Here is a 27,525-nt window from a genome sequence, read left to right on the forward strand (position 1 = left end):
CGTGGACCAAGAGCGCCTGCCTGTTCAAGTCAGACAGATCCCCCTTTGCTGGTGAGTTGGCACGGGCAGTGGCTGGAGAAGCCTGAGTCACCCAGAACGTAGCTCCACCATATCCCCCCAGCCCGATTTGCAGGCGCTGCCCTATGCTCAAGTGTACTGTCCATCCCACACCGCAGTACAAGAACACGCAGGTTCTGAAGTATAAAAAGGGATTTTATTCATATCTATGTACAAATTTACAAAGCCAAAAACTGGAGAAATACAAACGGCTGGAAACCCGAGTGGCCTTCCCTTCTGTGGGAAGAAAGTGACTTTTACCTGATTCTGAGCCAAAGAAAGAGGGGGAGGGAGGCTTAACATGGACAAAAGCTACTTTTACTGAAATCAGGGGACTGATGGGGAGCGAAAGGAGGTGGGGCCTAGAACAGGGGAGAACTAGCAAGCAAACAGCAATGCTTTTCTGTGAGTGGTTCCTGACACATGGCCTCCCACCACCTCCCAGGTAGCCCGCAAACGTGTCCAAGGGCTGACCAAAGGTTTTATGGCCCAGGCAAAGTGGACTTATCTAGTCTCTGCACTAGGCCCTGCAGACAACCCTGGATTCAAGTGAAGGGCTTGTCGAGCTCTCAGGGACATCCAGGCCACTGGCTGGCTCTGACGGAGGAAGTGCACGCACGAGTTCCTACTCGGCGCGGGACAGAGCTGCAGCACCTTCGGGCCAGAGATGCTGGGAATGGCAACGCCAGGAGGCATCCGAGAGAGCTAGGTCTGAAAGCCAAGGAAGAGCCGCCTTCTCCTTAAACTGCAAGGGGAAGGGAGAGGGTTCTGAGCTCGACTCGGCTCTACCAGCTGGGCCAAGCGTTGTGCGGGAGGCAGGCCCACCCGGTGCAGTCGCTGCCAGAGCCCAACCCCAAAATGGACTATTCATGCCAGCACCCCCGCTGTGCCAGGAGGAGCCGAACGGTGAGCACAAGGCCGGTCAAGGCCACCCATTACTTAACAGGCCTTTCACATCCCAGCTCCCACCCTGGAGAGGTCCCAGTCTAGGGGATTGCTGCATCAGCCCATTCAACTGAAACGGGATGCCCCAAACAGTTACAATTTATTGACAACAGTCGTATCGGTAAGAGGCTCTAAACTGTACATGTGTAAAAAAAAAACCCCAAAAACCAAAAACCAGTGCCGATGCCTCATGTGCTCGAAGTGGTTTTCCTCCGCTTGAGCCGTGCTCGCCAGTCCTCCGGCAGGGCCTCGAAATTGGCGTTCCTCTCTGCCATGCCACTGTGGGGACAAAGAGCCGCTCAGGTGCTGCAAAGGAGTCCGGGCAGAGCTCGTGCAGCCCACCCTCAGGGGCCTTATCTTAGGCCTACCTTAGCCCACCCTCAGGGGCAGGGGAGTGGGAGTGGGGGGGGGGGGGGGCACAGAGGGGACATGCACACGATGCAAAGTTCACAGAGTTGCCTCTGATGCAGAATGGCCAAATCAACCCTCCGGAGAGCATCAGGAGCATGTCAGCGGGAAACTGGCCCTTTGCCTAAGATCTCCTGGGGCCGCTAGAAGGTGCTGTGTCAGGGAGCAGTTCTGGGGGCTGGGAAGGATTCAGTCAAGTGTTGTCCCCTTGTTGCTGGGAATCCCCACCCAATGCATGACAGCTCAGTGGTCAGGCTTCCCCAGCTGCAGAGCTGATGGGAGGGTCCAGCTATCCGCCCCCACCGACCCACACACACCTGCTCCCCTCACGGGATGGGCAGAGGGGAGAAGTTTCTTATACACATCTTCAGAGTGGGGCGTTCAGGCTCAGGCAGCCACTGGAAGGACCCCGGGGAGAAGCTGGAGTGGCCACGAAACTCAACCCATGGGAGTTTTGTAAATACAGCGGCGGGAAGGACCTAGCCCGTGCCACCCAGCTCACTGCAGGGGGGTAGCAAGCTGAACATCCAGCAGGGTCTTCTCCCTCCCCATGCCCTCTCGCCTTGCCTTCGCACTCCCCAGGCCCCACTGCTTTATGCTGCGAGCCCAAAGATGCTGGCCAAGGACCCTGCCCAGCTCGGGGCTATGGGACAGCTAGCCCTACACACTGGAAGGGGAGCTGAGGGCTGTAGTTAAGCAGGTGACGTACTGAGTCAGCCGCCGCGCTGTGACTGGCGGAGAACTCCAGTTCGGCACAACGAGGGGTAAGTGGCCCAGCAAGGCAGTGCTGCCCCCCGAGAGGAGGCACCCAGGGCAGTGGGCTCTCTGCTGGCCTGGCCTGGGAAAGGGGGATCTGCTAGAGGAGCCGGATTTCCAACAAACGGGGAAACCACCCAGGCTGAGAGAACTGCTCGCGTGGGCAGGCTGGAGAGGGCTGATCCGAGGGGGAGTGCTCTAGGGTACTCTGGAGATAGGTGAAGGGCGCCAGGAAGTGCCTCGCTAAGGCACGAGCAATAACCGGTCACAGATGTCGTGATATCCACAGGAAAAGAACCACCCCCCCCAATAACAGCAACGGATACAGCCAGCATCTGAGGGGCCAGGCCAGCGAGAGGGTCTCCTGGGGACTGTGGCTCAGAGAAAGGGGGTGAGGACCCCAGCAGCAGCCCAGCCCAGCCACGCTGCCCTGTCAGGGGGAAGCTGGCTCTGAGGGGAGGAACGCTCCCTCCTGGGACCCCTCTGCTGACACTGCCACCTGGGGGGGCTGGCTGGTGCCCTGGCCAGGGGTGTAGCAGGAACTGGATTACGAGCAGGTGCAGAGGACTCCCGAGGAGCTGGCTCCAGGCCCACTGGGCCCCTCTCGATCCCCCGCCAGTCCCCCCGCCCATACCTCACTAGCTGCTGCTGCTTCCACTCCTCGATGCGCTTCTGAGAGGTGAGCTCCCGGTCCTCCTCGCTGGAGCTGGAGTTCTCTTCCTCGTCCAGCTCCCGCTGGATACTCTGCCACTTCTTCACCAGCGACGGCATCTTCGCTTTCCCCTTCTTGCCCTGCACACAAAGAAGGGGAAGGGTTGGGATCATGCAGGTGGCACCATGGGCACGGAGGAGCGCCCCTCCCACGCAGGGCCAGGGCAGGAGGGAGAGGAAGGCAACACAGACCCAGCCAAAGGAACAGAGGCAGAGTGTGTGTGTGAGAAAAACGGCCAATGCTTCCAGGCGAGCACTTCGTTCTGCTCCAGTGGCTGGCTGGGAGAGACCGGCGGGGGATGAGAGGGGCTGATCATTGAGAGTCAGGGGCACAAGCCCTGTCACACACTGCTATATTACCATAGTGGCTGCAAGCCACAGGTCAGGGCCCCACTGTGCTAGGGGCTGTACATTATTTATTAGGTGTATTACGGTAGCGCCTACAGGCCCAGTCAGGGACGGGGACACAGCCCCCCTCTTAATGCTGGAGGAGCCCCAAGAACTCCAGGGAAGCGGTGTGTCTAGCTACTGCCAGGGAGAGAAGCTTTCCCCCCAGCCACTTCAATGCTGACTAGCAGCAAGCCCTGCTAGCCCAGCGCTGGCCCCACGCACCTCTGGGGGCTGACCTGCCCCACACTAGGGGAGCCACTGCCCACGAGTGGAAGCAAGCTGCCTGAAGCATCAGCCCTTCACTCAGGGACCCCAAGGTGCACAACACATTAGCCAGCCTCCCCTTTACAGACAATCAGAAGGAAGCGACTTGTCTCCCAAGGCCACAAAGTCCTGACTCTTCTCTCACTGCTCATGCCCACCCTGCATGCACAGCCTGGATCTTCCAGTGACTCCCCCACAGGCCTGGGCAGTGGCGAGCCCGCCCCTACCTTGTCCCTTCTCCCCTTGCGAGGTTTCTCGGGAGGCGGTGCTTTGGTGGTTGGGGGAGGCGGTGGCGGCGGCTGAGGTGGAGGCGGGGGAGGTGGCTGCTCCATGGCCCCCTTGGCAGGGAGGGCTCCTCGTGCGGGGGCTGGCTGCGCCATGGTGGCTGCGAGACCAGTGGGCACGGCACATTCCGAATAGCTCATGATGGCTGGTGCGGTCACGCCCAGGTAACTCGGCTGGAGATTCAGCCCCATGGGCTGAGGGCCTGTGGATACAGCAGAGAGATGGAGGTTGGTAAGTCCCTGGCAGCCCCCGCTGCAGATGCCGCTCTGGCCTCAGATAGGCCACTCCAGGGCTGGTACTCACTGGCTGCCATGACGGGCTGGCTGTAGAGAACGGGACAGCTGCCAATGGTCGCTGCTCGCTGAACCAGCCCCGTGCTCATCTCACCGGCTTTCCTCTTCTGTGGTTTAGCGGTGAGGGCAGTGGAGGTGCTGCCTTCGGAGTTACTCTGCAGGAAGAGGGGGTGGGCAGTCAGGGGGCTGGACTGAGTCATTGATTCATAGACATTAAGGTCAGAAGGGACCACTATGATCATCTAGTCCGACCTTCTGCACAACGCAGGCCACAGAATCTCACCCACCCGCTCCTGCAATAAACCTCTCACCTATGTCTGAGCTATCGAAGTCCTCAAATCGTGGTTTAAAGACTTCAAGGAGCAGAGAATCCTCCAGCAAGTGACCCGTGCCCCATGCTACAGACGAAGGCAAAAAACCACCAGGGCCTCTTCCAATCTGCCCTGGAGGAAAATTCCTTCCCGACCCCAAATATGGCAATCAGCTAAACCCTGAGTATATGGGCAAGATTCACCAGCCAGATACCCAGGAAAGAATTCTCTGTAGTAACTCAGTTCCCACCCCATCTAACATCCCATCACAGGCCATTGGGCCTATTTACCATGAATAGTTAAAGATCAATTAATTACCAAAATCATGTTATCCCACCATACCATCTCCTCCATAAACTTATCAAGTTTAAGCTTAAAGCCAGATAGGTCTTTTGCCCCCACTGCTTCCCTTGGAAGGCTATTCCAAAACTTCACTCCTCTGATGGTTAGAAACCTTCGTCTAATTTCAAGTCTAAACTTCCCAATGACCAGTTTATATCCATTTGTTCTTGTGTCCACATTGGTACTGAGCTTAAATAATTCCTCTCTCTCTCTGGTATTTATCCCTCTGATATATTTAGAGAGAGCAATCATATCTCCCCTCAACCTTCTTTTGGTTAGGCTAAACAAGCCAAGCTCCTTGAGTCTCCTTTCATAAGACAGGTTTTCCATTCCTCGGATCATCCTAGTAGCCCTTCTCTGTACCTGTTCCAGTTTGAATTCATCCTTCTTAAACACGGGAGACCAGAACTGCACACAGTATTCCAGATGAGGTCTCACCAGTGCCTTGTATAACGATACTAAAACCTCCTTATCCCTACTGGAAATACTTCGCCTGATGCATCACAAGACCGCATTAGCTTTTTTCATGGCCATATCACATTGGCGGCTCATAGTCATCCTGTGGTCAACCAATACTCCAAGGTCCTCCTCCATTACTTCTAATTGATACGTCCCCAGCTTATAACTAAAATTCTTGTTATTAATCCCTTTAAATGTGTGACCTTACACTTCTCACTATTAAATTTCATCCTATTGCTATTACTATTATTGCTATTAGTTTACAAGGTCATCCAAATCTTCCTGTATGATTTCCCGGTCTCTCTCTAAATTGGCAATACCTCCCAGCTTTGTATCATCCGCAAACTTTATTAGCACACTCCCACTTTTTGTGTCAAGGTCAGTAATAAAAAGATTAAATAAGATTGGTCCCAAAACTGATCCCTGAGGAACTCCACTGGTAGCCTCCCTCCAGCCTGACAGTTCACCTTTCAGTAGGACCTGCTGTAGTCTCCCTGTTAACCAATTGCTTATCCACTTTTCAATTTTCATATTGATCCCCATCTTTTCCAATTTGACTAATAATTCCCCATGTGGCACGGTATCATACACCTTACTGAAATCTAGGTAAATTAGATCCACTGCGTTTCCTTTGTCTAAAAAATCTGTTACTTTCTCAAAGAGGGAGATCAGGTTGGTTTGGCACGATCTACCTTTTGTAAAACCATGTTGTATTTTGTCCCATTTACCATTGACCTCAATGTCCTTAACTACTTTCTCCTTCAAAATTTTTTCCAAGACCTTGCAAACTACAGATGTCATACTAACAGGCCTGTAGTTACCCGGATCACGTTTTTTTCCTTTCTTAAAAATAGGAACTATGTTAGCAATTCTCCAATCATACGTTAAAGACATCTCCAAGGCCCCTCTGCTGAGCCAGCTAAACCCAGTGCCCCTCTGATGGGGGCTCTCTCTGGCAAGCAGATGTGCTTACTCAAGACAGCCCAAGGCAGTGCTGAACCTAAGCCTGGGTGACCCAGTGATGGAGGGAGCCCATCACTGTGTTGGTCTGCCGCACTGCCCGTCCCCCCCTACAGCTCTGGCCTGGCTCGGGGACCGCACTGCCCCCTGTGTCAACCCTCCCAATCACCCTGGTGCAGCTGGCACCCACTGCCCACACCAAATTCCTACCCGTCGGCAGCTGCTGCCCCTACCTGTCCCTTGCACAGCTGCTCCTGAGCACAGCCAAGCGAACTGCTAGCACAGAGGGGCCTTGGGTCTTGTGCGCCTTTGGTCTGCCGTTTAACATGACCCCGCCCCAGGAGACAAATGGATTCTCCGCCTCGTGTGGGGGAAACATTTTGCACTCCTGGCAGAGGAACCCTTTCACGAGGGTGAAATCCTCCCGCATAGAATAAGGGGTTTAAGGCTGTTCTAGAGCAGCACGGACTCAGGCGGGAGCTGGGCAGCTCACTAAGGAACACTTTGCCCCTTATCCATTGCACCTCCACTGATCCCCTAGGCTCCTCTTCGCCGGTTCACAGTGCAGAACCACGGCATGCCCAATGACCTCTCTGCCCATTAAAACTCACCTTTGCTCCCCCCAAGAGCCAGGGCTGAGCAACGTCCCAGGACCACCTCCTTTCCACAGCCTCCTGGGAGGGGCCCTGGCAATGGCTTTTGGAGAGGGTATATCATTCATGAAAACCTTCTCTCCCAGGACTGGGAGTGGGGGGAAGACAGAGCTGCTAGGCAGCTAGCCCTCACCCATGGGGTGACAGGGGTTTGCCGCAGGAGGACACAAAACAGAGCCACTGGGAAACACGCCCGGCCAAGTGATGCTGAGCTGCCTGTTTCACACAGCACACCCGATCCGGGGCCCGCCCCGGGCAGCGGTCACTCCCCGCCCTCACCTGGCTGCTGGTGACGGCTGGGCGGAGAAGCGGTTTCAGAGGAGCATCTTCTTCTGTTCCTGGGGCTGGTGGTTCCTCGCTTTCCTCGTCCTCCATCTCTACCTCCTGGATCTCTCCGTCCTCCCCAGGAGGCGGTGGTGGTGGCGGGGGCGGCGGGGGTGACTCTGGCGGGGGTGGAGGAGGTGGGGGCACCTCCAAGGGCAGAGGGGGCTGGAGCACGGGGACAGAAGACTGAAGCATAGTCCAAAACGGAGTGAGCGGCACAAGGGACGTGGCAGGAACTTGGCTGGAGAAGGGCTCTTTGCTGAGAGGACCTGAGGAGACACATTGGTGCATGCCTGACAACCCGCCCTGGAACTGTTCGTGCCACAACCCATCCATTCCTCCGCGCAGCTGTGTTGATCCCCTCCCCCGAGCAGCGGCAGGCGTGCGCAGGGCCCACGTACGGCGCACCACAGGCTCTCTGCCTGAGCTGTAGGGCGAGGAGCTGCGTGCCCTCTGCGCACGAGGGCTCCTGGGGAAGCGTGTGGCAGTGCGACTCCAGCTGCCCAGAGCACAGTGCCTCCCTTCTGGGTTAACCCTGTCCACGGCTCAGCCGCTGTCCACGGCTAACCGAAACCTGATGGCGTGTTGAGCCACGGCTCACTGGTGGCAGAGGGACCCTCTTCTCTTTCTCTGGCTCAGAGGAGCTTGTTCTGGCCCTATCACCCACCATCAGGGCCCCTCACCAGCTCACAGATTGGCCCTCACACCCTGTTACAGATGGGAACTCTGACAAGAAGGGAGCGGCCCATGGTCAGACAGCGAATCCATGGCAGAGCAGGGAACTGAAGCCAGATCTTGCTAGTGCTCTAACCGTTGCACCATCCTTGGTATCAGCAGCTCTCCAGCATCTGTAGCCACACACACCCTCCCTGTAGCCAGTCCACACTGCTTCCCGCTCCCCCATCTCACAGCCTGGGCTCCCCAGTACCTGTGGAGTTCTCCACCGCGGATTCACCACCGGACTCAGCTTTCTCCTTTGGAGCTGGTTTGGGAACAGCCTCAGCTTTACTGTCCGGGGCCTGCCCGTCCTCTTCCTCCTCACCATCCGGGAACTCCCACTGGGACTCTCCTGTCTGCTCGTTAACATAGAAATAGCGCCTATGGTCCCTAGATCACAAGAAAGAACAGGCGGCTTTACATTCCCTCCCCTGCAGCGACACGCAGACATGGGCCTTTCCCGCGACAGCGCTGGGCTCTCACCGGGAAGCCCCTCTTCTACCAGGGCTGCCATTCACAAAGGCAACAAACAACTCTGAGGAGGGAGGCGGGAGGTCAGAGCTAGCTCGCTCAAAGCTGTTTGCATTGCTGGCTTTGTGAATCCAGCCCCGAGCCCTCCCCTCCAAGAGAGAAGGGCTGGGAAAGCTGGCTAATGTTCACCGGGAGGAAGGAGAGGGGGGCGAGCTCTCTCTAGGAACAGGACTGTTAGGAACTGCCTCCGGAGTACAAACAGGGAGCAGCCCAATTTAAGCAAGGTGGCTGCTCCCCCCATGGGCTGTCGAGGTCCCATGCATGATACTCTTGGTGTCAAACATACAGTGAACGCTAGAGAGAGGGAGAGGCTCTGGGAGCTGAAAAACAAAAGAGCAAACATTTCAAACAATGAACAAACAATCCAGAAAAGCCAAATAGAAAAAGAAATGTTTGGGTCTGACCTGCCGGTAGGAGACAGTAATCTTGCGCTTGGTTCCCATCCGCAGCCAGGGGGGCTCTCCTGAGGGTCAGTGCTGTTAGCCGGAGTAGAGATCCAGAGGTCCTGCAAAGTGCACAGAGCTCTCGCATGCGCGACCCCCCGAGCCCGCCCTCCTCAGCGCAGCTACACTCGGGAGAGTAAAAACCAGCTCTGTCCAATCACCGACCCAAAGCCATTCCAAACACTTTTTTAACAGGGATTTTTTAGGTCTCCAATTTGGTGGCTGGCCCAAACTCTGTGAGTGCCGGAGGTTCTCTGCCTGCCCAGCACCGCTAACTGCAGCTGCTCTCAGTCTCCGTACAGATGTCGCCAACGTCGTCAGGTGGTGATGGTCACAAATCATGTCTGAGAGGTCAAAGGTCAAAGGTGAAAAGGGGAGAAGAGTGCGTACCTGTCCCAGTGGCAGGACCAGCCTTTAGGGGTGGCGTTTATTTCATACTGTTTTAGCTGTTCGGCTGCATCTTGCAGTTTGCGTTTGAGGTAGTTTCCATTGAGAGCTCCTTCGCGCCAGTCTGCAATCCGGGTCTAGGGCCAGCAAGCAGAGAAGCTGTCACACTTCGGCATTAAAGAGAGGGTGTAGCAATAGTAAATCCAGCAGCAGGGCAGCACGGGGGTATGCGGGGAGAGGAGAAGACATGAGCTGCTGCACTCTGCTGGCAAAGGGGCAGTTCATGGTCCATTTCAGAGTCACAGGATTTTAAAAATTTTAAATATCTTAAATCATGAAATTTACATCTGAAATTTCACAGCGTTGCAACTGCAGGAGTCTTGACCCAGCTCTGAAGGCAGCAGTGCAGAAGTAAGGGTGGCATGGTATGGCATTACCACCCTTACTTCTGCATTGCTGCTGGCGGCAGTGCTGCCCTCAGAGCTGGGCGCCTGGCCAGCAACCTCCGCTCTCTGGCCACACAGCTCTGCAAGCAACGCAGACAATACCATGACCGCCCCTACAATAACCTTACGACCCCCCCCCCCAAACCCTCTTTTGGTTCAGGACCCCCTAGTTTGAGAAATGCTGGCCTCCCCCATGAAATCTGTATAGTATAGGGTAAAAGTACACAAAAGTCCATATTTCACAGGGGGAGACTAGATTTCATGGTCCGTGATGCGTTTTTCATGGCCGTGAATTTGGTAGGACCCTACCTGTGGGTGGTGCACAGGGACATGGACCTGTCCTGTCTGGGGGAAGGAATCAGACGATGAAGGGGGACAGTGGTTAGCTGCCTAGAGCTAGAGCAGTGGGCCCAGCTTGGCTTCCAGCACTCAGGAAATAGAAGGATGTTTGATTCCCAGGGACACACACAGGTCACCAAGAGGGTCAAAGGCTTCCGTTACCTCAGTCTGCAACAGCAGCATGTGGAAGTTGGACATGGATTGTCTGTTAATGCCCAGGAACTCCAGCTTACTAGTCAGGGTATTTGCCAGCTCTCCGATCTGAAACTGCCAAGAGACAAGGCACGCAAGGGGTGAGGATCGGCTTGCAGACGGCCCGCAGGCCCTGGGGGAGGACTGCCAGTGCTCACGCAGCTATGCCCCAGCTCCCCCGGGTAGCTAAGAGCAGGTGGGGGAGGCAGTGAAGCTGTGTGGAGTGCCTGACTCAGAACCCGCCTCCCCTGATCCCAGCACTCCGCAAGCAGAGCCATTTCATGCTACCCAGCAGGGAACAAGCCTGCCCTGTGATGAGCTAAGAAGCCTCCTCCATCTCTGACTTGGAGGAGTTACACTTGAGTGGTAGGCACCCCGCCCCCCAGCACCACACAGCCACTGCCTTCTCCACGCGCTACACTGCTTCTCAGGAGCAGAGAGATGAGCAATATTCACATACCCCAAACCCAGCTCCACTGCTGTCCCCAACCCTCCAAATTCCCACCTACACCTGGGGCTGAGGCCAGAGGGCCACCCAACGGAGCGCTCCGGGGCTCCAAGGCCATGCTCCAACCCCCACATGGCTCCCTCAAGAGAGAGGATGGGAGGCAATCTGGGGACACCCCCCGGACAGAGACGCAGTTGAGACCCAAACACTAGTCAATACCAAATTCTTCCTTTCCCTGCCGCCCACCCACCTTCAGGTCCTGCTCCTCATCTTCTGCTTTGGGCGCTCCCTGCGCTTTCACTTTGTCCTGGACCTCCTCTGGCTCCAGCTCTTTGTCTGACGTCTCCTCAGCTGCTTCTGCACTCGCTGCTGAGGGAGAGAAAACACATGAGACTTTCCTAACTGTTCCCACAGGGCAGCGCAATCACCACCCACTGCACGGCCCCCCATCAGCAGGCAGCTGTGGGAGGGAGTCAATTCAAGAAGCTTGGCCCTATTCTGTCCTATTTTAAAAAGTTCAGGTCTGGCCTGGGCCTCCCAGGCAGACTCTGTGGACTCAGAAGGGAATGGGAGCAGGCAGAGATTTAAACAGGGCATCTGAAGAGGAGCAGTAGACAGCATCTTCTTCTGTTCCTTTATTGTTTGCAAATGAGGGCTTTTTGCCCATTAAGAAGCCAGGCCGTGGTTAGGCCAGAAGACTAAGGCCATGTCTACACTACAAACTACGACCTAACTTACACTGGCACGTAGCCACGGCTGTTAAATTGCTCGTGAGTGCACACGTGGCTCCTTCTGTTGGCGGTGCCCACCCTCCCCAGGAGTGCTTGCATCAGTGGCGGTGCTGGTGTGGGGCATTGCGGGACAGCTCCTGAAGGCCAGTTACAGTCAACGTAAGCAACACAGCATCTACACTGACACTGCGTCGACCTCATCACAGTGACCGTGACTCTACGCTGCTTGGGGAGGTGCTGTTACTAAATCGGCAGAGAGAGGCACTGATGTCGGTGGGAGCCAAATTTAAGTGAAGACATTCCCACAACTAGGTCGATACACGGCCGGTTACGTTGACCTAACCCTGTAGTGTAGGCCTGGCCTAAGACAGCCAGCAAGCTAGTTCACACCTATTTCACTGCAGTCACCGAATAATAATAAAGGGCGGCTTTACAGGAGTCATACAGAGCTGAGCTCCGATACACATCCCACCTACAGCCCTGCTCCTGGCCCACAGCAGCCAGGCAGACAAAGCTCCCAAAGTCCCTAAGGGTGCGTCAACCCAACAAGCAAACCCATGGCAGCAGCAAGCCTCAGGCTCTGGGCCGATGACTTGGGCTCAGGCTACGGGGCTAAGAACAGCTGTGTAGATGTTCCCACAGAGGCTGAAGGCCAGCCTCCAGGACCCTCCCCTGTGGCCGGGTTTCAGCCTGAGCGGGAATGTCTACACAGCTGTTTTTAGCTGCATAGTGAGAGCCCGAGTCATTGACCCGGGATGAGACTCGCAGACGTGGTTTTTTGTTGGATAGACATACCATGTTCACTAAGCCACAAGGCAAACCTCACGCAGCCCTTCCAGTTCGCCAACAGGTATTTAACTCCAGTGACTAATGAACGGGGAAAGGACATTGCTGTTAAAGATTCAACCCCAAGCTCCTTCCTTCAGAGCACGAGACCTGCCCCCGAGCAGCCCTCCAGCCCAGCCAGCGAAGGCCTGCGAGAGAGCAGGACACATACCCAAAGGAAGAATGAAATCCCAGGCAAATCACCTCTAATCTGTCTCTTACTCTGTTTGTGCAGCAGCGGTCACGATGCCGGATACTGGCTGGAGCTTTTGGGTGTTAGTGTAATAGACACCAGACACCTTTTAGGATGGCACGGCCGGCACCTGCTGTTCTCACCCAAGGACGGCTCTACAGCACCACACACAGACCCAGCCCTCCCCACCAGCAGGGCCAGGCAGCTAGGGGAGAGGCCACTCCCCTTAGGGAGGGAGGAGGGCTGTTAATGGGGCTGGACAATCAGCTATTGCACAATCTCAGTTCCCCAGCCTGAGCTGTTCATCAACTCTCAGGCCTCTGCAGGGCTGTTTCCATTCAGAGGAGAAATCGAGAACACCAACCAGGTCTGTGTTTTGGTGCAATCCTGTTTACCTACAAAGAATGGGCAGGGAGTCCTGTCCGCTGAACACACCAGGAACAAACAGCTCGCAGCTTCCTTGCTGCCCAAGGAGCCGTCTCTGCTCCTACCCAGGGCCTTAGTCTCTAGGCTACGAGGTGGGTTTTTCCAGCTATGACCACCACCACCACTGTAAGAGTTGAGGGTCTGGGTGCTGGGATCCGGGCATCCTCTGGGTGCTCTCAAGTCAAGGCAAAGAGCAGAGGCCTGGCAAGGACTGCTCTAGTGCACAGTCAGCCACAAACTCGCCTCTTTCTGCCCATCTCATTCCACCATGAGCCTGAGACCCTCCTACCCCAATCCCCTCCCGCCCACTCCATGTGAATTGCCCTACACCAGCCAATGGCTCTGCTTTCCTCCACTGGCTCCTGAACCTAGACCCAGCCAATAGGACATTTATCTGCATGGTTTCCTCTATTGTAGAAGAAGGTCCCCAGACCCTTCAGAACAGCTCCCCACCCTTCCATGGCTCGGGAGGCAGAGTCAACTTTTGGGGGTGGGAGGGGGGAAGAAGAGGCCCAGCCAGTCAGTGAGAGAATGCACAGGGGTCCTTCATTTAGCTCTGGAGCTGCTGAGGCCTTCAGATCCTCTAGTACCATGAGTTACTGCAGAGCAGCCTGCCAGGAGGCAGCCACCAAGATATAGCCCAATATAGGAATGTTTTTCTGGGGTGAGGGTGTGGGGAGGTGTGTGTCTCTGGCACCTGCTGACTCCTCCTGGCTTCCTCCTTTCAGGAGGCCTCCCTGTGACCTTTGAAAGCGGCACTCACAGACCAAGGGAATCACACATGCTGCTCTGCCACAGGATAGAAGGACAACCCTGGAAATTATGGTAGGGCCTAGGAACCAGCTGAGATCATGGGACCCCTGCACTAGGCACTGTACATTCAGGGTAACAGACTGTCCCTGTCACAAAGACCTTGTCAGCTACATTGAGAGAATCTGTAAGGGCGCTCTGGACCTGAAGCAAGAAGTCCTTAGGGGCATGGTAGGGAATTGGTGGCCCAGTCAGTGGGGCATAGAAACCAGAGGCTTGATCCATGGGGCACAGCTACCCATGACAGGCGCCGGAGGGGCCGATCCATGGGACGCAGCTGTCCATGGTGGGGACCCAGGCGGGGAGCGATCCATGGGGCGTAGCTGTCCGTGGCCGTGGCCGATCCGTGTGGCACAGCTGCCCAGGATGCTGGGAGCTGTGAAACCAGCCGTCTTTGTGGCAGAAGAGGGGCTCTGGGGAACTCAAGGCCAAACTGCCCAAGAAGTTGGAATCCAGAAAGCCAAGCAGCAGGGGCAGAGACAGCCTGGCTTGGTTTATACAATACCCTGCAACACAGAATGCAGAAGCCGGGACAAACCTCCAGCCCTCTCGAGGTGTGCTAGGTTAATCAGGGCCTGGCAGGTCTGGCTTGGCCTCTTGTGCCATGGAGGGCTCCAGACTCTGTCACAGATCCATGGATCAGCCCATGCAGACAAGTGCTCCTAACAAGTCAGACCGTTATACCAGCCTAACGAGTCAGCCCTCGCTAGTCCTCACGCTATATTAGAGGAAGGCAGGACTTCTGCTCCACCCCAGCTCTGGAATGCCCGCCCGTCCAGATGGGTGTATCCATAATCCACACCGCAACTAACCACTGGGCAAGAAACTGAGCCTCATCTGGCAGTCCCTGGGCACATGCACAAAGTACCACATACAGGGCACTGCGAGGACCAGGGATTCAAATACAGCAGTGGACTGGACCAATATAACACCTGCCCAGCCAGCCCTGCCTCCTGCAACCAGAAGTCTACAACGGATTCTGCCTCCAGCCCTAGCAGTCAATATGTGTGGGCTGGGTCAGTGGTCACTGAGCATTTGATGCTGACCAGGAGGTCCCAGGGAAAGCGGAGTCTCGGATTGCCAGGCCATTTAGAGCAGGGGTTCTCAAGCTAGGGGGTCGGGACACCTTAGGGGGTCATGAGCTGCCAGCCTCCACCCCACTTTGCATCCAGCACTTATAATGGTGTTAAATATATAAAAGTGTTTGTAATGTATAAGGGGGGGGGGGGTCGTCGCACTCAGAGGCTTGCTGTGTGAAAGGGGTCACCAGTAGAAAAGTTTGAGAACTACTGATTTAGAGCCTCGCAGACGGGCTCCCGTGCTGCAAGCCAATAGGAAGCAAGGACAGCAGAGCAAGGACTGGTGTGACCTGCTCCCTGCTGCCGACCCCACTGACCAGGTGGGCAGGCCCATGCAGAGCTCCCCAGGCACTGCTCAGTGTGCACTTCTGGTTTGCAGGAGAGGCTGGCCTAGCTCGTGGCAGCAAAGGCCAGACCAGAAAGGAGTGGCACCCCCTGACCCACAGAAATGGGGGCATTTGGCCAATACACCCAAGACCCCAGCAGCAAGCGCAGTCTATGAGCATCCCCAAACATCCACACCGCAGCTTCAAATCCAGCCTGCGGCCCATTACGGTAATCCGCTGGTGGGCCTGAGACAGGTTGTTTACACTGACCGTCCGTAGGCACGGCCGCCAGCAGCTCCCTGTGCACGGTTAGCCATTCCCCGTCAATGGGAGCAGTGGCCAGCACTTCCCTGCAGCCCGTGCTGCTTCCTGCAGCTTGCATTGACCGGGAACGGCGAACAGTGGCCACTGCCCACCACTGCTCAAGTCCCTTCCCCACAAGCATCACCTCTGCCTCACCCACCCACCGTGCTCTCAACCCAAACCCTATCCCAGCCAGACACCAGGAAAGCAGCCTGCCCCATTCAGAGGTGAGACAGACAGCAGGTTTGATGCATACGCTGATGACCCCATAGCCCCCAGATCTTCTCCAGGGCCCTTGGACCTGTCACACAGGACAAAGCCTTGAACCACCCCACAGGACTGCTGGAGGCAGATGGGACGTACCCCCAAGCACCCTGTCAGGAACGGAGCCGCTCGGTGGCAATGCTGTCCACAGCTGCGAGGCTCTGCAGTGCAAACCCTGTATGGCTAGTGCTGATCAGAGACTCAGCACAGACCCTTCACAACCACCCAGCTCTATGAACTGATACAGTGAAGCCAACCTCTGTCCCACGAGCCAGCTCTGAACTGCTCCCATCGCTCTGCGTGCTCCCCGAGAGCAGAGCCCCGGGCAGATACAAAATTTGTATCCGCACCTGATCCGCAGGCCGCAAAAATGGTCCACGAATATCCGCATCCATGGATATAAAACAGTTCTCTGCAGATTTGCAGGGCTCTGGGCTCCAAGTGCCAGGGGTGCTCCTCCCTGTAGAGGGCATACACAGAGCCCCGCAAGAAGACATTCATTGCTAATAACCCAGGCATTACCACTGCTGGGCTGCAGAGAGAGGAAAGAGATCGGCATGGCAGTAACACGGCCCGTGCCCTGCCCCCTCCAGACAAACCCTCAAGCTGCCAACCCCTGCGATGTAAAGGAGGAGACTTTGCTGAAAACTGCAATTTGGTGCATGAGGGTGCGGCTCTCCCTGCAGTCACTGGCTGGGAAGCGAGGGCTTTGGCTCAGGAGGCGTGTCTCAAATTACCTGCTTCCTTGATTTCTGGAGTCTCTCGGCCAGTCTTGCTAGAGCCACGGCTGGTGGACTCTGGGCTGGCAACCCCAACAAAAAGCTTCCACTTCCCTTGCATGGAGGGCAGCTTGGGCGCTGTGTCAAGAGATGCTGACTGGCTCCCATCGGAGAGTGGGCTGGAACCCGAGACACTGCCATCTCCCTCCTCCAAGGCTCGCAGCTCCGCCTGCCACGAGACCAGAGGGTGAGTGCCGCCTTGGGGAGTAGCCCCCAGCACTCACAGAAGGGGAGGGGAGGAGGGCAAAGCCTCAGGAGGAGCTGCACCCCTGCTGATATGCAAGGAGGTGACCTCACAACAGAGGGCGGGCAGGCCAAACCTGAGTGGGGCTGCGACCCCCTGCGCCAGGTCGCCATGCCCAGCCCTGTGGAATGAGTGCAGAGGTGCATACATGTAACGGTGGGTCACAAAAAAAAAACAGACAAGGTGTAGTCAGTGGGTTGCCCTGGCAAAAAGTCTAGGAACCACTAGCCTAGGTTGTCACGAGCCCCTCTGGCCTAGAAATCTGGGAATCCACTGGCGGATGTCACATCAGCCTGGCACAAGTGTGCTCGTGGTGAAGGGGGGCGGTAATAATGGGAACCCTGATATTGGCCCCCGGAGCTGGGGAGCAGTCCCTTTTTCCAGAGGAGAGAGACTCTTTTCAGAGCTTTCCATCCACTGGCAATTCTCTCCGACTGGGGAATTGAAACAGTGTCAGCTACAGGGGGTCACAAAACACCTCCCCCCGCCCGGATTTCTACATGCAATGCTCCAGCCACTGCTGCTCTCCTACTCCAGCCCTGCTTCCTACCGCGGGGAGCACAGTGCTACTTCGGTCTGGTCTACACTTCAAATTGAGATCGACCTAGCTACGGCGGCCAAGGGTGTGAAAAGCACCTGCCCCCTAAGCGCTGCGGGTATGCCGACCTACTCCCGGTGTAGGGGCGAGAAGGGCAGCAGCAGAACACTTCTGATGACCTAGCTACCACCGCTCAGGGGTGTAGGTGGGGGAGGGATGTTCCTCCAGCACTGGAAAAACCCCCTCCATTGCTGCACAATGCCTCCACTCTACAGTGGCACAGCTGCAGCACCGCAGCACCTGCAGCGTAGACACGGCCATGGGGTCATTCTGCCGGAGGAAGGAGCGTGCTGTGTGGTGTCTCCCTGGGCACTCTGCCCCGTAGGTGATGGGGGGCAGCCCCTGAACCCCCACTTACTCCCTGGCACAGACCACACAGGGCAATTGTGGCTAGGTTTTCTCTTGGCCCACCTGGACTGTTAATGACACAGGGGTTCCCTCCAACAGGAGCCCGGCAGCACCCGCCCCCTTTTCCCCCAGCTGCCACTTACCTTCTTCCTCTCCAACACCATCTCCAACTCCAGCGTGTCCTGCTCCTCCTCCTCCTCGCTGCTCTCCCCTGACTGCACTACACTGCACAGACCCTCCTGGGAAGGGTCTTCCAGAGCATCCCTGCAAGGGTCCTGCTTGTCAGCAGCCACCGCCACTTCCCCCGCAGCCATCTCCTCCGCTAGCACCGGCTCCACCTCCTCCTTACAGATCACCTTCCTCCTCCAGCGCTCCTCTTCCTCCTTCACCATCTCAGGGACCAGCGGAGCCAGCAGGGATGCCGCCACCCCCTTCTTCTCCTCTTCACTGCTCGAGAGGGCCTGGACGCCTTCATTCACCTCCTGTGGGACAGACAAGAGTCACGGGCTCTCTCCCACTCCAGAATCGCCACTGCCCGACAGCCCGAGGGCTTCTCAGACAGCGGCAGAGGGAGGAACAAGAGATCCCTGCAATGAGGGCCTTTTCCCAGCCAGTGATTTGCAGCAATCCAGGAACAGCCATCCTCCAGCCTCTGATACCAACCAGGCTTAGGAGGAAGGTGCAAGAACTCTAGAGAAAGTACCTTCCTAGCCGTGTCTGTGAGAGGTTCAGTACTTAACCCGCTGCATCCCACGCAGCAAACACCGAGTTATGGCCGATCCCTTCTGGGACCCTCGGGGCTGCTGGGGTCTGGGGTGCGCTGAAGGCCTGCAAGACTCAAACATCAATGGGGCATGGTGTACGGGGACTTCTTCTTAGCAAGGGACTCCTGAGTGCAGCCTGGGAGAAGGGGCTACTGGGAGCGTCTGGCCCTCCTCCCCTCCCTCACCCCCACAATGTCCTCTCTAAGCTGGACAGCTGCAGCCTTTGCAGACCCTTCCCATGGATATTTTTCCACCCTCTGACCCGTCTCCTTCACGAGGTGGGGGATCCAGAACTGAACACAGGCCTCCTGGGGAACATATCTGTTTGCTCTGGGGAGGGGGGGGGCGGAGCACTAGAAGATGGCCAGTAGTTTTTATTCTGTTACCATGCAGCTGGATACTCCATGTGGCCCGCTATGCACGGCATGCCCTCTCTGAACTCCTCCACAAGCCTGTCCTCCTTCAAACTCCACCTCACCCCCCACTCCTACCAGGGATGTTACACGGGGGGACAGTGCAGACAGAACACTTCCCAGCCACAAGGTCAGTGAGTCCCTCGGGCAGCACATTCAGAAAGAGAATACATGCTTCTCTACATGATCAGCCTGGGAAACTCAGTGCCACAAACTGTCAGTTAGGCCAAGAGTCTGGGAGGGCTGGAAAGAGGAGCAGGAGTTTCTATGGAGGGCAAAAGCCAGCCTCCAGTTATTGGAGGGTGCGGTCTCTGGGGGCAGATTGGCCCATCACTGCCTTGTGAAGGGCTCCTTACACCTTCATCAAAACAGAGACTCCTGGCCTTTGTCCTTCTGATCTGGCACAGCAAACCCTGAGCTCCTCCCCTCAAAGTGATGCCTTGGCCTGGCATCGTCTTAGTCACCGGGGCAGCTTTTAGGGTGTGTGCAGAGCAAAGGCCGCCCACATCGCTCCTGTTAGCCTTGCTGAGTCGACGCAGCTCCAGCAGAGGAAGCAGGAGTCTCTCTGCGCTGCTAGCCAGGTGCCATGTACTGCCGACTGCTGCACTGTGCCAGCCCCACAGAGGGAATCAGATGCCCAGGAGTAGCAAAAGCTCCCAGTGCTGGCAACGTGCTCAGTGCTGCAGGATCCACCCAGCAAGGCAGCCCTTGTTTCGGAGCCTGCACAGCCCCTCCACACAATCCAATTTTCATACCTATACCCCCAGACCCCTCCTGCAGGTGACCAGACCAGACCAGAGAATGCCCAGCTGCCGTGCTGAGCTGCCCTTCTACAGGGGTAAGGAGAGCGCCAAGTGAACACAGGATCCATTGGAGCCATTTCTCGAGCAGAATGGCACTTGGAGCATGCATCCCACCACTAGAGCAGGATTTTCCACCTGGGGAGGTGGGGATGGGGAGCCTGGCCTTAGAGACACCCAGCTGTCCAAACTCAATGGCTAGCTTAGGCTCCTCTGAGCTCTCTAGCTCCTTCCTGGCCCCTCTGTTCCCTGGGATCCCAGGGGTGAGGCTGGCCTGCAGCGTGATAGAGCGTCTCATTGAGATGTTCTGCAGGAACAAGGAAAGGGGTGACTCCCACTGACCTTCTTCACCTCTCGCTTGGGTAGGACAGTCCCTCGGCTAATGCTGGCAACCGTGACCCCTTTCTCCTGAGGGTACAGGTCTGCAGCCACCAGGAAACTCCCATCGACACCTGCCACAGAACTGGGGAGGGAAAGCAGAGGCTGTGACGGGCACATACCAACAGGCAGAGCCACCACCCCCTCTGTGCCCCAAAGATGGCCCGGCCCCGCCCTGCTGGCCTCACCTGGGCTGATAGCGCTGCAGCCCCTGGACCTGGGTGGCGAGGTACTGCGGCAGCTCCCAGGTCACCTCGTTGGTCCGCGTGTTCCAGTAATAGTAGCAGCCAGTGTTCTCATCCCAGACCTCCTGCCAGTCTCCCATCTCCACGCCCACTGAGGGAAGAGAACCAAAGGCCGTGAGTGAGCAGGATGCTCCTAAGCCCGCAGCCCGGCGCTAGGCACCATGGTCCCCTCCACGTGCCTCAGGAGACAGGGACCCCACCATCTGTCCCTGAACTCACCCCACGCGCCAGCCACTCACCAATAGCCCTTGGAAGACACAAACCTGTGTGTGTCGGCCACTAAGTGTTTCATTCTTGGGGCTACAGCACAACATTCATCTTCTGACATCACAGCTAGAGAGAACGCGGCTGTTTCCAGGCAATGAAAGGGACACGGGGGTTGGCGTGCTGCCAGGGACGGAGGCCCCCCCAGCGCCCCGGCTGGAATGGCTGCCCGCACGCCCTGGGGCAGATGAACCCGGCAACAGAGCTCACCTCCTGCCAACGAGCACTGCGTGTCATACTGCCACTCCGCCGGCTGGGCAGAGCCCGTCCCGTTCGCCGTAGCCGAGGGATGGCTCGAGGCAGGCTCCTTCGGCTCTGGGCGCGGCGGAGTCGGCGGGGGCGCAGAGGAGGCACCAGTTGATTCAGCAGGCTGGGGCGGAGCTGTAATGGCATCAATCTCCTTTGAAAACACAAAATGTTTACAAATGAATTGAAGCCCCAGATTTGGGACAATCAGCGTATTCCCCTACGTGGAGAGAGCAGCTGCTACCCCAGGTGAGTCCTCCAAACTCAGCAGCCCTGGAACCCTGTCCACCAGCTTCATCCTCCACCCTGCCTTCCACCCCAGCAAAAGCTCATTCGCCCACTTTTCTCCATAAGCACGCTCAGGTCGGTCAGAAGGTGGTGACCCTGGAGCCCTGCCTGTCGTCCCTTGACTGAGACCCAGGGCAGGATTTCTACTCACCGCCAGAAAGTTTGCCAGCGTGCTGTCAATGTCTGTCGAATTGCTGCCGTTTGCATCTGTGGACGGCACTGATTTCTCAGGTGCCTCTCCCTCCTCATCATCACTGTCTGCGTAAGCACCGAGCAAACGTAAGCCACCTAGGCAGAAGAGAGTTACCAGTGAGAGTTTCCCTCCACCCTCGGCTGCCTGGGTTTAGAGGCAGCTCCTCTGAGATGATCATTACTCATACTGTGGTACAGACTTGGGGTCTCGTGGCACTGAACTGACACACCGAAGACATGGTCCCTGCCCCAAAGGGCTTATAATCACATTTAAAACAAGATGCAACTTTGTAACCATGGAGGCTAGAAGCTTGCTATGCTGAATGTGCCATGTGGGCCCCACACATCCCTACCAGACCTCTGCTTTGGAAATGGCAAGGTCACAGGGTACTCCCTCCTAAGTACTTATTCAGGGCAGTCCGGAATGTGCCAGAGCTGTGTGATTTAAAGCTTATCGAGGTAATTGTTGTGGGCAGCACTACAAATCAGGAAAGCCAGTTGCCTATCCCAGAGTTGTAGGCATTTCAACTGTTTAACTACTGACTAAATCTGAACAAGTAACAAAACAGATGTAATCATCTTGCAGTGAGCTAAATCAGGCCACGAGCATGGAACTGCTGTAAATGAAAAAAGCCCTCTGCCAGCAACCTTTCCACTGAGATGGAGCCATTCCCTCCAGGGGCCAACAGAGCACTCAGCTCCGGATTCCAGCCTGGGGTGGTTAGCTCAGTGGTACGCACAAATTCCAAAAGATGGCTCCCTGATGGGCCCTAAAGGTGAGGACAGAGGGGAAAAAACAATTGTATCTGCTCCTTGTTTTATTTCATAATGGTCACTAACAAGGGGCCTGAAGAGTTTCTTCCACTCACTCTTCATGTTACAAATCCAGGTACCTGGAAAAACCAGCTAGACAGAAGAGTCTGTGGAGGACTAGAGGGTTTGACACTTGACCCTAACTGAGGCTTGGTCTGCACTAGGATTCTATATCAATATAGCTTGCATCTCAGGGGTGTGAAAAATTCACACTCAAGAGATTTATCGATACTGACCTAATTCCTGGTGTACACAGAGCTAGGTCAATGGAAGAATTCTTCCATTGACCTAGCTACCACTTCTCGGGGAGGTGGATTAACTATGGCGATGGGAGATGCCATTTTAAGCACAGACATACCCTGACTGAGGTGGGAAGGGATTTTTTTTCAAACTGCATGAGACTGAGCGACCAAAACAAAGCCAAAGGATTGGAATAAATAGCTAACTAAAGACTCAACACCACCTCATCATCAATTAGAGCTGAGGAAGATGGCAATCCGCTGAGTCATCTGTGAAATCCTTCAGTGAAACAGGAAAACAAGACCGACAGCCCTGAGCCTTCCAAGGCAAAGCATAAGCAAGAGGAGCTTGCTTTGAAGGACCTGTTAAAGCCTCCTTCACACACACGCAGACCAGGGCCCAAACGCCATGTCTGCCTTTGCGAGCTGCCTTCCAACGACAGCACTTTGTGCCTAGAGCGTCCAGCGCCAGACAGACACAGACTTGGCTGCTTGCCCTCAGTAACTGCAGTCTGTGCTAAAGCCTAGGGAGAGCAAAGGAGGAGAAATGCCCCACCTACCTGTTGGCTTGACAGCTGCCGGTCCAGCAGGTGCAGTCATTTGGGGCAGGTTTGGAGCTGTTCTGGGAACCTCCCCAGTCACCTCGGGTTCATCTGGGTGAAGGAAGGAAAAGTGACAGGCACTTCAGTGGCCCACATCCAGGGAAGATCCTCTGCCACCAAAGGAAGCCGGGAGGGGAACTCCCTGCTCCCATTTCCCAGTAAGCACTGTGTGGGGTAACATCTTCCACTCCACACGCTCCCCTGGGATGGTCACTGCAACTTGTCCTGGGGAGGCACTCACAGGCTCTGCTCCCAGCCCTGGGGTACCATCCAGACAGCATAGCCCCAGCCCCCAAACGGTTACAACCGAACCTCAAACATGACTCAAGTGACTGTACCAAGCAGAGGAGAGGGAGGAGGAAGGCAATGAAAAAAAACCAGCGGCTACGCATGGCAGCAACGGGCCGTGTGCACAACTGGGCAGCTCGGACTCACTGCCAAGTTTTCTCTTTCATAAATAAATAAAATCAGCTCTCGCCAAGAGTCGTGGGCTGGCTGATTGCTTGTAGGCAGCATGTCTTAAGGAGGGAAGTGGAAGCAGAGAAGTGCATGACGTGAAGCAGGAAAAGGGACAGCTGTGCCCGTGCTGTTGCCCAGGTGGAGCCAAGCAGCTGCAGGCCATTCTGCGGGCAGACAGCACAGCAACCTCCCCATCCTGTGCCCCTGAGCAGCTCCAGCACCACCACTGCCCAGCTGCTAATCTCTCCAAGGAAATTCCCCAGAGACCATATGGCTTAGTCACCTACTGTACAGGTTTAGCTGAGGTGCAGATCCCTGCTGTGCAGGAGCCCTGAGCACCACTCCCACCATGGAAACTCCCAGAATGCTATGCCACTGATTCCTGGCTCCTGCCCAGAACAGGCAGGAAGCCCAGGCCTCAAGCTCTGCACTCGGTCCCTTATTGTCACTGCGCTGAACGTGTGGAGACCACTGGCACAGAACGTGTTTTAACAACTGTATTTTGAGATCTTTATTTTCCGCTCAAAGCTTCTTTTAGAACAGGGGTGGGCAAACTACGGCCCATGAGCCACATCCAGCCCATCAGACCATTTACTGTGGCCCTCAGCTCCCGCGAGGTTGGGGGTTTGCCCTGCTCCAGCTGGGGAGAAGGGTCAGGAACCCCGCTCCGGCTCCTACATACCCCCGCAGCTCCACTGGCCGTGAACCGGGGCAGCACATAGAGCCACCTAGCCGCGCCTCAGAGTCGGAGGGGGGACATGCTTCTGGGAACTGCTTGTGGAAAACACCACCCGAAGCCTGAACCCCCGCCCCAACCCCCTGCCACAGCCCTGATCCCCCTCCCGCCCCTTGATCCCAGCCCAGAGACTGTACCCCAAGCCCCTCATCCCCAGCCCCACCCCAGAGCCTGCACCCCCAGCCAGAGCCCTCACTCCCGCATGCCCCAACTCCCTGTCCCAGCCCTGATCCCCCTCCCGCCAACAAAACCCCTCAGTCCCAGCCTGGAGCCCGCTCCTGCACCCTGAACTCCTCATTTCTGGCCCTACTCCAGAGCCTGCACCCCCAGCCAGAGCCCTCACTCCCTCCTGCACCCCTACCCCCAATTTTGTGAGCATTCATGACCTGCCATACAATTTCCATATCCCGATGTGGCCCCCGGGCCAAAAAGTTTGTCCACCCATGTTTTAGAATCTGAAATTCAGGCAACTTGCAGGGTGGCTCACTGCACAGCTGGACAAGGATCTATGCCTCCCTTCTGCCAGATACTGATTGCCATTCCAGCGAGGCACTAACCCGGCACTGACGTGACTAGGAGCTGGGGGCTGCCACTGGTGAAATTATCACATCATTAAGGCAAACACGGCAGAGGCCTTTTCATTGGGCTAGGTCAGGGAAGCCATAGGTTCTGTGGGGAGGGAGGCCGGGAAGTGCAAGAGAAGACATTAACTTCCACCATGGGAATGGCAGAATGGTCTTTTGGGAGCAATGGATGGGACGAGATACTGTTTTGCCAGTGACTGGGGGGGTCTGGTCCAGCTGTGCACGTGTGTCCCATTCTCCAAGACCTGCTACATCCATTGAGAGCAACTGAGTCAATCTGTTACCCAAGACTGAGCCTTCTGCTCCAAAGCAGAACACGCTGTAATTAAGTCTGTGCAGGGCTGCATCCAAGGTCAGATGCCAGTAACGCACCAAGCAAAAAAAGGGAATAAACCCCAGAGTGTAACATCAGCGCTACCCTTTCCAGCACCTACCTCCACAATCTACAGACCCTTTGCTCCCAAACTATGACTGCCACTACACAACTCCGCGATGCCATGTCTGCGATAGGTAGAGAATCCAGCCACTCACAGCAGGAGCAAAGGACACGGGGGCTGAGCAGACAACTCGGGAGAGATGAACAGAACCAACCACCCCAACAGCTTCCACTCCTACTTTGGAAAGGCAGACACAGCCCATACTGACCAGGCAGCCACAGGCCAGACAATAAACAAAAGCATCAGAGAGCTGTGAGGACCTAAGGAAGAGCCCTGCAGGTCTGCAATCCGATAAAGAAACCCCTAAATAAATGCGATGCACCAACATGCTACCAGAGATAACCTGACCCATTAGACCAGTGGTTCTCATACTTTTGTACTGGTGACCCCTTTCACATAGCAAGTCTCTGAGTGAGACCCCCCCCATATAAATTAAAAACACATATATATTTGACACCATTATAAACGCTGGAGGCAAAGTGGACTTTGGGGTGGAGGCTGACAGCTCACGACCGCCCATGTAATAACCTCATGACCCCGAGGGGTCCCGACCTCCAGTTTGAGAACCCCTCCATTAGACTGTACGGCAGCACCCAGCTATTCAGGCTGAGATCAGCAGCCCTGTGTTCATCACCTTGCCAGTGAGGGCTACAATACACATGTAGACACCCACCTAGTGACCCCATACCTACCGCCCTGCCAGTGACAGTTACAACACACAGAAAGGCACCACACAACCCTGCACTCTGCCAATGAGGGCTACAACACACACTTAGAAAACGCTGACTGACCCTGTACCCACCACTGTGCCAGCTAGGGCTACAACACACACATAGCAAACTGCTCAGAGACACTGCATCCCTGCCAGAAAGGGATACAATACACATGTAGAAATCCAGCCAGCAGCTCTGTGTCCACTGCCCTGCCAGCGAGCGCTAGAATGCAATATAGAAACTTGCCCGACCATGGAGCAGGGGCGATTAACAATCATCTTCTGGCGCCATTCCTACCAGCAGTGTAACAGACAGCAAACATTATTAGCTCACTGCTCTTTTGGGGAGTATGGACTTCAGTTTCAGTTAGTTTCCCCAAACCTTTTTTTACCATTACAGCATTGACTTAGCCAAACCCCCATTCTCCCCCCCTCTCCCCCCCCCGCAATGCCACGAAGCACTCAGGACTAAACCACACACTCCTCATGTAACCCTTGGTGCTGGCTGGACAGGTCGAGGTTCCAGCATCTAAGGCCAAACTGACAGTCTGAGGGAACTTGGTGTGATCTCCGCCAATTCCCACACCCTGAGCCCGGCTGGCAGGGCGGGTGCTGCCCCTCCATTGCCAGCCATCCCCGAGTAGTCAGGACAGATATGCCATCAGGTAGGGCCCGGGCCCAACCCACACTGCACAGCGCTGGCACCAGGGGTGGACAGGCCCTGCCGGGGAGGGGACAACAGACTGGAAGGGACAAACACACCACCCAGGGCATCACCCCCCGCCCCTCTGGGACCCCCACCCCTCTCAGACACCCCATCACAGCCCTGCCTCCCTTCCCCGGACACCCACCTCTGCCCCTACCTCCCTATACGCCTCCTGGCCCTCACACCCGCAGGACACCTCCTCCCAGCCCTAGCCCCCTCAGATACCCCCACCCCGGCCCCTGCCTCCCTATACAGCCCCAGCCCTCGCCCCTGCCTCCCTTCCCCAGGCACCCACCTCTACCCCTACCTCCCTATACACCTCCTAGCCCTTGCCTTCACCCCCCCCAGCACACCCCCTCCCAGCCCTAGCCCCCTCGGATACCCCACCCCGGCTCCTGCCTCCCTTCCCCGGGCATCCCCTCCCCGACCCTACCTTCCTATACACCTCCTGGCCCTCACCCCCCCAGCACACCCCTCCCCCGACCCTAACCCCCTCGGATACCCCCCCCAGATCCTGCCTCCCTATACAGCCCCGGCCCTCGCCCCCGCCCCTGCCTCCCTTCCCCAGACACCCACCTCTGCCCCCACCTCCCTATACACCTCCTGGCCCTCGCCCCCCCAGGACACCCCCCCCGCCCTGCCTCCCTACACACCCCGCCCCCAACCCCCTCGGATACCCCCCCAGATCCTGCCTCCCTATACAGCCCCGGCCCTCGCCCCTGCCTCCCTTCCCCAGACACCCACCTCTGCCCCCACCTCCCTATACACCTCCTGGCCCTCGCCCCCCCAGCACACCCCCGCCCTGCCTCCCTACACACCCCGCGCCCGGCCCGCGCCCCGGCCAGGCCGCAGGCCCCAGGCTCCCGTCGCAGGCGCCGCCCCCGTGGCCCGCCCGGTCCCTACCCGCTTCCGAGCCCGAGCTGACGTCGGGCGGGGCCGGCCCGTCGCGGGCGGCGCGGGGCCCGGGCGGGGAGAGCTGCAGGATGGGCCGGCGGCCCGGCGCCGCGCGACCCTTCTTCCCCATGGAGCGCGGTGCGGCCTGGGCCGGGGGCGGGGCGCG

General features: G+C 56.7%; 1 protein-coding gene across 3 annotated transcripts; it reads right to left on the reverse strand.

Annotated features, from left to right (window-relative positions):
* Positions 1–192: 192 nt before the first annotated feature.
* On the reverse strand, positions 193–27,522 carry FNBP4 (formin binding protein 4). 3 transcript variants are annotated; one of them, XM_073346694.1, is made up of 17 exons: positions 27,369–27,522; positions 22,790–22,882; positions 21,137–21,273; positions 20,662–20,851; positions 20,131–20,278; positions 19,907–20,027; positions 17,731–18,069; positions 16,356–16,566; positions 10,912–11,027; positions 10,184–10,288; positions 9,240–9,373; positions 8,087–8,265; positions 7,114–7,427; positions 4,120–4,264; positions 3,759–4,018; positions 2,801–2,958; positions 193–1,281 (listed from the first exon to the last, which is right to left on the reverse strand). In XM_073346694.1, the coding sequence occupies exons 1-17, from the start codon at positions 27,487–27,489 to the stop codon at positions 1,191–1,193; spliced, it is 2,862 nt and encodes a 953-aa protein (XP_073202795.1). In that variant the 5' UTR covers positions 27,490–27,522; the 3' UTR covers positions 193–1,190. The 3 variants fall into 3 exon arrangements, with proteins under 3 accessions (XP_073202795.1, XP_073202794.1, XP_073202796.1); XM_073346693.1 differs by having other exon boundaries at positions 10,912–11,030; XM_073346695.1 differs by lacking the exons at positions 20,662–20,851; positions 21,137–21,273; positions 22,790–22,882; positions 27,369–27,522 and adding an exon at positions 20,451–20,655 and having other exon boundaries at positions 10,912–11,030.
* Between the last annotated feature and the right edge of the window lie 3 nt (positions 27,523–27,525).

The sequence above is a fragment of the Lepidochelys kempii genome, chromosome 6, assembly GCF_965140265.1.
Source record: "Lepidochelys kempii isolate rLepKem1 chromosome 6, rLepKem1.hap2, whole genome shotgun sequence".
Classification (NCBI taxonomy): Eukaryota; Metazoa; Chordata; order Testudines; family Cheloniidae; genus Lepidochelys; species Lepidochelys kempii.

Bases quoted from the DNA above. Each gene is read 5' to 3' on its own strand.
- FNBP4 (XM_073346693.1), bottom strand. From the start codon at position 27,489: ATGGGGAAGAAGGGTCGCGCGGCGCCGGGCCGCCGGCCCATCCTGCAG. The intron at 20,028-20,130 runs GTGAGGCCAGCA...TTCCCTCCCCAG, and splicing joins CTGCAGCGCTATCAGCCCAG to TTCTGTGGCAGGTGTCGATG. The intron at 9,374-10,183 runs GTAACGGAAGCC...TGCTGGCCCTAG, and splicing joins TGCTGCTGTTGCAGACTGAG to ACCCGGATTGCAGACTGGCG.